This window comes from Moschus berezovskii, chromosome 11 (assembly GCF_049115385.1).
Source record: "Moschus berezovskii isolate FMDL1 chromosome 11, NW_MosBer_1.0, whole genome shotgun sequence".
Lineage (NCBI taxonomy): Eukaryota > Metazoa > Chordata > Mammalia > Artiodactyla > Moschidae > Moschus > Moschus berezovskii.
The window spans coordinates 97,778,769-97,789,427 of record NC_142470.1 but is presented as its reverse complement, the minus strand read 5'-3'; the positions used below and the strand labels follow the sequence as shown (position 1 = coordinate 97,789,427).

Here is a 10,659-nt window from a genome sequence, read left to right as displayed (position 1 = left end):
GTCAGTAAATTGTGATATATACATGTTGGGCTATAAATATTTCTCTGGAAGCAAATGTCTCTGAGGAGGGAAATGTGTGGCTGTGGAACTTAGGGAATAGGGTGAATTTCCATTGAGTATGCTTGTGAACCTTTTCAAACGTTTTGTTGTGTGAAGTTTGCCTGAGTTCTAACCCCAGCTCCCCCAGTTGCTAGCTCTTAATCTTGGGCAATTGGAAGGACTGATGCTAAAGCTGAAACTGCAATACTTTGGCCACCTCATGCGACGAGTTGACTCACTGAAAAAGACTCTGATGCTGGGAAAGGTTGGGGGCGGGAGGAGAAGGGGACGACAGAGAATGAGATGGCTGGATGGCATCACTGACTCTGTGGACATGAGTTTGAGTGAACTCCGGGAGTTGGTGATGGACAGGGAGGCCTGGCATGCTGTGATTCATGGGGTCGCGGAGAGTCGGACACGACTGAGCGACTGAACTGAACTGAACTGAATCTTGGGCAAATTCTTCCCACTCTCCAAACCTCTGTATCTGTAAAATAGGGTCAATAACTTAGCCTGGTGCTGCCTGGCACAAGATAAACTCTCGATAAATGGAAACTATTAGTGGAAACCACCCAAATGTTCACCAATGGATGAAAGGATTTTTATATTGGATTACACAGCCATAAAAAGGAATGATGTACTAACACAAGCTACAGCATGGATGAACTTGAAAACATTACACTGAGAGAAGCCAGATACACTGGTCACATTTACATTATTTCATATGCATGCAGTGTCCAGAAAAGGGCAAAACCATAGACACACAAAGTAAATTGATGATTGCAGGGGCTGAAGGACCAGGGGATGAGGAGGGCCTGCTGATGGTTGAGGGGGTTTCTCTTGGGGGTGATGAAAATGTTATGGGTTAGATACTGGTGATGATTGCACGCATAGGCTCGTCAGTGTTCTAAATGGCACTGAAGTTGGAGTTTCAAAAGGCGAATTTTAAGATATGTGAATCATATCTCAATAAAATAATTTACAAATGAAAATTGCCAATTTTCCTATAGTCACTATCCACTGTTTCCATCTCTCCCTCCTTTTCAGGTCCACCCTCTGCCACTCGCCCCAAAGCCCTGTCCCTCATTAACCCCAGCCCCCGACTCCGTCACCCCCCCACTACCCACCCCCCACCCCTGCCACCCCACCTCATCTTCACTCCCTTGAGCTGCCTCCCAAGGAACCTCTGGACTGCAGGATACCTGCAACCTGCGGCTGCTGGAGCAGCGACCTACTGCGCATGTGCGTACCGCTCTCACCCTTGAAAATGGACGCTTTGAGAGGATTTTTCTCGTGCGCTTCAGTTGATGGCGACATTTTGATGGCGTTATTTAGAGAAGGTAGCACGCTCGATGGACATGAGCTTGAGTGAACTCCGGGAGTTGGTGCTGGACAGGGAGACCTGGAGTGCTGTGATTCATGGGATCGTGAAGAGTTGGACACGACTGAGCGACTGAACTGAACTGAGCATGCACACGGGTCAATGGAGGAAGCCCCTCAAGTTAACGTTTCTGCTCTTGCAGAAGTTTGATCTCTTCCACCAGAAACCTCCGGATGCTATGCTCTAAAAGCCAGGTTGGCGGCCTACCGGAACTTGCAAATACTGAGGACTTTGGGGGGGTCTTTGGGCCTCAGATTGAGGCCTTGCACCTCCGCATGCGATGTGACCTCAGCCCGTTGCTGAATCTCACTAAGTGCAGTGGCACAGGAATACTGGCCCTGCCTGTTGTTACCAGGGTTCACTCAACAGTGTATTGTTGCCCTGGTGCCTAGGTGTTGAGTAAATGGTGCTTTCTATCCCAGGCCCTGTTCCTGAGCCTCCTGCTGCAGCCGTTCACTTGGCCCTCGCCCTCTTGTCAGCTGCCAAGATAACGCTGAGCCCTTGCCACTCACCTGGTAGACTTCCCAGTTCCCCTCTGTCATCACACTTAGGTCATTCAGACCTTTCAGAGGGGTGTCCTAAACCTCTTGAAATACCTATCTGGTGGTGGTGAGACATAAGGCCAATTTCAAGGAGACACTTTTTCTGTTTCTCCTTGTCAAATTATCATCTGTCATCTTCAACTCTACTCAAATTTTGTTCTTTCAACCCTAACCTCAGATCCTACATTTTACTTCTACCATTTTCCGCACTCCTGCTTCCTTTTATAAACCCATAAAATCTCTTGGCCTTCCTAGCCCTGAGCCAAGTTCCTTCCTCTTCCCTCAGGCTTTACACCTTTTCTCTCCTTCTCTCATCCAACATTCAGTCCTTCCTTTCTTGTGCAGACTTTGATTCCTGCCCCAACCAAAAAAAAAAAAAGGCACAGTTAACATCATCTCAAATTCTCAAATTCAAAAGTCTTTATTATTTGTCTATTAACTCTATTATATTTGTCCAGTTTTAAGTTTTAAAATATATCAGAATAAATAGAGAAATTTATATCTATCTATATATGGAAAAACAACAGGTACCCCAGGTGGCATCAACAATCCTAGCAGCTCTTACATGGCATACCCATAGTATCGAGCAATTTCCATCTCTTTTTCCCTCTCAATGAAATATTGCACTTTCCCCAAAGAGGTGTATTTAGCAGCTTTCTCACGCTCTAGTTGAGCCTGCCTCTTCATGGCCTCCCGCTCTGGCCGCTGCTCTTTTGTGATGGGCTTTGACATTACTGGCTCAGGAACATTGGGTTTCCTCCAAGGAATGGGTTGGAAGCAGAAGTCTTGGAGTAGAAATTGGGTTTGAGGCTTGGGTGGGGACTGGCGCTTGGTCACAGCAGGGGGAACAGGCTCCCGCTGGAGAGAAGTGCAAGATGAAGTTTTGTAGGGTACAGGCCGAGGAGCAGCAGACTGAGGGACACTAGGCCGGGTGGGTTTGGTCAAACCCGGTCGGGTTGGATTGGTCCCAGTGGTCTGAGCTGGTTTGGCAGGACCTGGCACAGATGCAGGAGCTGGCTGGGATGCATTGGCTGCACCAGGTTGAGCTGAGTTAGTAGAACCAGGCCGGGCAGGACAAGCCGCAGCAGGCCGATATGAGGCCAGAGACAGTGGCCTCCGAGGAACAGGTCGAGCCTGAGGCTTGTCCAGGATAGGAAAACGCAGAGGTACTAACTTGACCTTCCCAGGAGGAGGCAGCTCATACTGCGATGGAGATAGACACTCTTTTTCAGCACTGTCATCTGGTTTCTGGGCTTTGACTTGAGTTTTCTCAGGATCTTTATCCTTACATGGGGTTTTGAGCCATGACTTGATAGCAGGGGATGGCTGGGGGTCTTTAGGGTTGCTTGAATTTCCCAGGACCCGAGAGAAATTGAGTCCAGTTTTCTTATCATTCTTCTTCCCCAGTGCGTGAAAAACCTGCACAGACTCCAGCATGTGCATGCCTAGGCAGCTTCGAGGCCTTTTGAAGTTCTCTTGGTTAAAGACAGGTTGATTTTTCTTTCGCTTCATCCTGGGAATGCTTGGCTTTTCCTCTGCCTTGACTTTGTTCCCTGATGGCTTATTCTTTTCTGCCTTCTTGTTTTCTCTGGTTCTCTTGGTCTTTTCCTGCCCATGGCTCTTAGTTTTGTTGGTCCTGCCGGATGCAGCTTTCTGAGTTTTGCTGTTCGGCTGTTTGGCCATGTTCACAGGAGCCTTGTCACTGACTGCAGCATTGCATATAATCACTTCTCCCCCTAGCAGGCACTCTGGGTTCTTTGGCTGGATTTTGTCCTTGGTAGCATCACTGACAGGCTCAGAGGCTTTTCGTTTGTTCTTCCTGGGTTGATCAGAGGGCACCTTTATGACATTTGACTTTTCCTGCACCTCATTCACCTTAACCGTGCTGGTATCTTTGGCTTTGATCAACTTTGGATCTTCGGGTTGATCAAGGTCTTTCAAAGAATCAAAGAACTGGGGAAGGTGAATATCCTTTACCAGTGTGGCAATGTCTGCAAAGCCACTGCTAGATTCAAACTCATTTTCAAGTGTCCCTAAGTCCTCAAAACTCAGGCTATTCTTTCCCAGATTCACATTTTCAGAAACAAGTTGTTCCTCTTGGCTGAGGGGATTGATGCTGGCCAGGAGCTCGTGAATATCAGAGATTTCTAAAGGGACTAGGGGAGGATCTTGGTTTTCTATTGGGATCTGGTAAGCATCCAGAGGCATTGAAAACTTAGTTTTAATATCATCCAAATTCTTATTCTCTGTTTGTTCCTGGCTTGGCAGTGGAGGCAGTGCCAGGAGATTACTGGCAGTCTGTTCTGGAGCTATCATTGAAATGTCCCCAAGTTCGAGTGGTGGATTACTCTCAAGTATCTGGATATTTCTGCTAATGCAGGAACTGGGGAATTCTGAAGTTTCTGACAGACAAAATGTCTGGCTTGGAGGTTGCGATCCCAGGGAATTTTCCATCCTCAGGGAAGTCTCCATCACTACAAAGGAATCAAGGAAGAAGTCAGTCCCTGGTGAGTGAGATGCTCCCTCCACCCCCAGACACCAGCACAGTAATCATGTACCTTTCAATGATGGGCAAGGCATTTCTACTACCTAGTCTTAAGGACGGTGGACACTGTCTTGTGCTAGGAGCTAAGAGGTGACTGTTCTAATTCTTACTGGTGATCATTTGATGTCGCTGATTTTTGCTTTCTTTGTATTCCATAAAAATCATATAAGCCAAATTAAAATGAGTCATATTTTTAAAATATAACATGTCTTACAAAGTCTAGCATTCTCATGTAGAGTCCTTTCAACTCTCCCCACTTTCCTGAGAGACTAAAAACACTTCACACCATGAACTATGAGAGGGAGTAGAGCTCTTCCTGATAAAATATGTAAACAAAGAATCTTCAGCCTGCCTGCTCTGGACAGGATCTCAGACCACAAGGTCTTAAATCTTGGTATAAAGTAAGGAAGTGAGGGACAGTTAAACTGGCACTATCATAATAAGAGTTCTGAAACACCTCCAAAGAAGACTATAATAGATCAGGGAAGGGAGTGACACAGTGTGGTAGTACAGGGGGACTGATCAACTAGAGTGGTGAAAAACGTGGTACCTTTTGGTATGTGCTTGTGGTGTTGGAGACGACTCTTGAGAGTCCCTTGGACTGTAAGGAGATCCAACCAGTCCATCCTAAAGGAAATCAATCCTGAATATTCATTGGAAGGACTAATGTTGAAGCTGAAACTCCAATACTTTGGCCACCTGATGCAAAGAGCTGACTCATTTGGAAAAACCCTGACGCTGGGAAAGATTGAAGGCAGGAGGAGAAGGGGTCGACAGAGGAGGAGATGTTTGGATGGCATCACCGACTCGATGGACATGAGTTTGAGTGAATTCTGGGAGTTGGTGATGGACAGGGAGTCCTGGCGTGCTGTGGTCCATGGGGTTGCAAAGAGTTGGACATGACTGATCGACTGAACTGAACTGTGGTTCTCTTACATGTAGCATCAATGACCTTTACAGTGTGCAGCCTTCTACCTGCATTGCTGCTGCTAAGTCACTTCAGTCGTGTCCGACTCTGTGTGACCCCATAGATGGAAGCCCACCAGGCTCCCCCGTCCCTGGGATTCTCCAGGCAAGAACACTGGAGTGGGTTGCCATTTCCTTCTCCAATGTGTGGAAGTGGAAAGTGAAAAGTGAAAGTGAAGTCGCTCAGTCGTGTCCGACCCTTAGCGACCCCACGGACTGCAGCCTACCAGGCTCCTCCATCCATGGGATTTTCTAGGCAATAGTACTGGAGTGGCTTGCCATTGCCTTCTACCTGCATTAGGTGTTCTCATATACCATCTAAAAACAGAGAGCACTGAGCAAAGGTAGTGGTTATTAAAGTCCCAGGATCTAAATTCTCTCTATCTATACGCCACTTCCCAGCTGTAGATTTGACCCCATTTATTGAATGCTGAGCTCATTCTACTTTCTTGCTGTTTGCACTCACCTTGAAAACCTGTTTCTGTGATGGGCTGAGCAGACACAGAGTAGTAGATTCCAGAGGTAGAAGCTGGTGGTAGGATATTTGTGGGCTGAATCTCCTTTAGGACCATGACCATTTCTGGTTGGGCAGAGGTCCTGCTTCCTGCATATGACACAGAGCCATAGGACTGCAGGCAGGGGCCAGGTTCTCCAGATAGTAAAGGCCCCAGTGTGCCTTGGTGATAGTAATATACCTGGCCTCCTCCCTGATGGGGAAGTGACAGGTTCTGTCCCTGATTTGGAATCTGAGATGGTGTTCCCTGAACAAGGCTGGCAGAAAGAGGTGGATATAGAGGGACCATGCTATTGACGTCTGGTGTTTTGTCATACTGGGCTGCCATAGACATGGAGGAAACAGCTGTGTCTTGGTCAATGACTGTCACAGTGAAGTCTCCAAGTGAAGAAGACTTATTTTCAGTGCTTCCTGTGATGTCCCACTCAAAAATATCCGGATAGGAAGCAGCTGAAGTGGAGAGCTGGCTCTGGCCAGTGACTCCAGATAACATAGTTGTGCTGGAATGTTGGTAAACGTAGGCACTACCCATGAGTGGCTGCAAAGGGGTGCTAGAGTCCGCTGGCAATAGCCATGTTGAACTGAGGGCTGGAGCAGAGACCCTGGAGAAGTTGCAGACACTTCCTGTGAGGGAAGCTGTGTTGCTCACCACAGGTAGAGAGAACTGCAGAAAATTCTGGTTTCCAAGTACAGATGGATTTTGGAAATTTTCTGTAAGAACAAGAGGGTAAGAAAAAGATGAATGAGATTGATAAATTCTCACTGTGCTTGAAGAACAGCATTATCTCAAGGTTCTTGCTATCAGACGCCTCGAATATCAATACTTCCTGAGAAACCAAAAATCAGGCAGTTATGATGGCTGTAAGGGCTGGAGCAGTTTGACACTCCTTATTTTAACTACCTGTGCTCCCGTCTCGGGCATGCATTGTGCAGAAGACCCAAGTGATGTGGTTCAGACATTGTTCTCCAGGCAGGAAATACCCTTCTTCCTGCCCTATCTTTCCCTTAAACCTGCACTAGTATTGACTTGCATGCTGTTTCCTAGAATTGAAGCATTTTAGAACTAGGAGGTCCTTAGAGAACTTCTGTTCTCATAGTTTCATTTCATGAGTAAGGAAACTGAGGCTAAGAGAGTTCTTCAAGTTCTCTCATTATGTTAGTATCATTACCAGGTCTCAGAATCTAAGTATCCTGACTTTCTTGCCAGGATGCCGATCTGAGCATGATACGGCCAGAAACCAGGAGAAAGTCAGCTTATAATGTAGGCATTTTTTGTCCCTTTGACAACAGTGTTGCTATTACTAGTGTAATCTTTAGTGTCTCACTTTGCTTGCACATTTCCCTCACTGTTACCTAGAGTCCAGTGATAAATTTAAAGGGTCATCTTTACCCTCTTCAAGCCTGACTTCTCATCCCACCTCAAAATGATTATCTGAAAGTGAATTTCTGAAATGCCTTTTGAATGAAAAAAGTTATTTAACTCTCTGAGTTTCAGACTACTTATCTATAGAGTGGTTATAACAACAAAAACAATAATAGCAGTAATAAGTAAACATGAATAATTAATACATTGCATAATAAATAATAATACATGAATAAATGATATATTACGTATGATTTATATGGAGGAAGATTTAATAAGTTCTAGAAAGACATAGGAAAATCATGAAAAACATATTAGTTAATGTATATATACATGTATAATATAGATATGAAAACTCAGTATGTGGCAAGTGTTAAAGCATAATAAGTTTAATGATAAATGAAGATCTGTATCATATATGCAATATTATGAGTGAATATTGCTCACTTTATCTTGGTAAATACTATTAATGAAAAGACACAATAGAAGGTGACTTTGAATGAATTCCTAGCCAATACACACTTACAGAGAAGATATATCTGTAAAAAAATGCATAGCAAGCAACAGAATGCAATAAATGTGAATGTATAGGTAGCCCAATATATGTAGGCAATTATTTCAGTAAAAATAACGGTACAAAGTGGACAGCAAAATAATGTGTATAAAAGATTTTCATTATTGGGCTCATTCATATTTTTATGCAGCAAGTAACAGGTACTAAGTCTAGTAAAAATATATATTTCACTGAATATAACAATATCACAAGCAGAAAGGAAAACTTAAAAAGTATCAAGATGGTTTTCATATTTATCCTAGAACTTAGATTATAATCAGCTTCAACATCCAGAAGGATGATATTCCAAAGCCTGAAAGAACCATCTTCACTAGAATCCAGTTTAAAAAGATTTTTAAATGTAGGAAAATCCAAAGGACTCCACAACAATATTTTAGATAAATGCAGATTTTTTTTTCCCTAGCAGCACTGTGCAGTCTGGCAGTGAAAGCACCAAGTCCTAACCACCACCAGGGAATTCCCTATATGTGGAATTAGAGATGCAGGGTTTGCCTTTTTCTTCATCTTCTGAGGTAGCCAAGCTCTAAAAATGGATAATGGCTGTTGATCAATGTGCTCTCTGTGTTAGGAAGGAAATAATTGTAAAGATGAAAAGCAACCTTGACTTAGAACCTACTATCACACAAAAGAATTTGTCCTTCTGATTTGTTAGAAAATATCATTTTAAAATATTATTTTTAATTGGTAAAATGTCTAATAGTTTCAAAGTCAGAATGAATGAAACACTGAAAATCAGCCCCCTAGATAATCACTTTTGTTTCTTGTTTATAGGAAGTATCATTTCTAAAACATATTTCTAAAATATTTATATTCAAAACTGTCAAGTGCCATCTATGTTGAGAGAGGCAATAAAAGAAAAACACTGAGTATGACTTTTCTGATAAGCTGTTTTTCCTGGTGATACCTTATTCTGGCCTTACTTTCCTTCCTAGTCTATTAATAGAAGCATTTGCGAAAATCAGCGGTATTTTGCCCTGCTCTAAGCAGATTGCTCTCTGCGCTCTTTCTGCTTTAATTTAAAATTTTTGGATCCTGTCAACATTCCATCCCAAACTACTTTTTTCTTGAGAACTCCTCCTTGCTTGCTCTCCTCATTCTTATATTCTCTCCTTCCTCTTGGTTCCCATTGGTCTCTGCTGATGAAGAGGTCCTGAACTTCCTTATGTTTGACAACACGCCTCCCATTAGCCCAGTGCTCTCCAGCATCTCTCCCTGTTTTCTCTTTTCAACTCATTTAGGTAGAAAACTCCAAAAACAAGTGAATATTACTTTTGGGGCAGCACTAAATTTAAAATACTAAAACCGAAATATTAACTGAGGGTGACCATCATGGGTGAAACGACTCAGTATATATTGCTAATTTTCTACATCACCTGGCTTTTCTTTGTTTCTGTTGAAATACTCTTGAGAAGTCTCTGATTTCATGTTCTACATGGGTCCCCTTTGAGATTCAATATTGAAAAGGACCAGAGAGAGAGACCAATGTAGCATCCTAATGTAACATTGGATGTAACATTAGATGAGGAAAAAACAGACCTTGTGAGACGGTGACTTGTCCAAAGTGTCCAAAGTCACAGAGATAGTAAATGTCCAAGTCAAAACTGAAATTAGGTCTCCAGATTTCTAGTTCAATACTTTCCTTCATTATTCCATTTTGAATCTACTACTAAATTTATGGGCAGAAAAAAAAATCTAATGAAAAACTTTACAAAGTTTCTTTCCATACCTGACATGATCAGAGAAGAAGACGAAAAATTAACTTCAGATACAAAGGAGGAGGAGCTGATACTAGAGGATGTCCTGAGTGACTGCAACCAAGTGTGCATGTGTCCAGTACAAAGGTTACTGGTCACTGGTCACTGGTCACTGGTCACTTGTGATGATCCAAATTTATATACAGACAGCTCCATGGAAACCCCAAGATTCTACCAGGTGGCAGTAGGTTTGGTGGGAGAATGATGTCACAAAGTGGGCAGTTTAAAGGTACTATATAGCCAATAGGGAGGTCAGATCGCCAATAAGAAGACAGGATTGGATGGAGAAAAAAGGTATAGGAAACACCTAAATGTTTGAACTCTGAGGAGGTGAAGTCCTCCAAGACAGATTTATTTCCCTCAAGCTCTTCCATGAAGGAAATCATTGCAACATTTCTTACAGATGCTCATTAATATAATTAACATAGTTACTTATATTCTACATAGCATTATATTTTATGTGTTATGCACTTACAGTTACATATATCTTGGTTAATTAATAACCGTAGAGAAGAAGGAAAGAGCCATCCAGTTTGAACTATTATAGTTGTTCTGAAATCCTATCAGTCTGTTAAATTAGTGAACTTGCAGTAGCTTTTGGGGAGCAAAGGAAGGGATTAAGAAGCTCTTTTTGTAACTTCGTTGACGAGTAGGGCGAAGTTGGTTGAGTGTACCTTGTGAAGAATGATGTGGTCCAAGGCTCTGCTCTTTTAGTTTCTTCTCCTGACTCCTTTTCTTGGGCTGGGCCAGGTTGGACTTGCATTTCTCTTCTGCCCTCCATTTTTGTCGTTATTGTTGTTTTAGGCATTGTTTCTGGGACAACTCTTGATCTTGCATTCTTGTTACTTGATGCTTGTTCAGTTCAGTCGCTCAGTCGTGTCCGACTCTCCGCGACCCCATGAATCACAGCACGCCAGGCCTCCCTGTCCATCACCAACTCCCGGAGTTCACTCAAACTCATGTCCACAGAGTCGGTGATGC

General features: G+C 43.3%; 1 protein-coding gene across 1 annotated transcript; it reads right to left on the bottom strand.

Annotated features, from left to right (window-relative positions):
• Positions 1-2,523: 2,523 nt before the first annotated feature.
• C11H2orf78 (chromosome 11 C2orf78 homolog) lies at positions 2,524-9,750 on the bottom strand. The gene is made up of 3 exons (XM_055401229.2): positions 9,651-9,750; positions 5,940-6,698; positions 2,524-4,436 (listed from the first exon to the last, which is right to left on the bottom strand). The coding sequence occupies exons 1-3, from the start codon at positions 9,748-9,750 to the stop codon at positions 2,524-2,526; spliced, it is 2,772 nt and encodes a 923-aa protein (XP_055257204.2).
• Between the last annotated feature and the right edge of the window lie 909 nt (positions 9,751-10,659).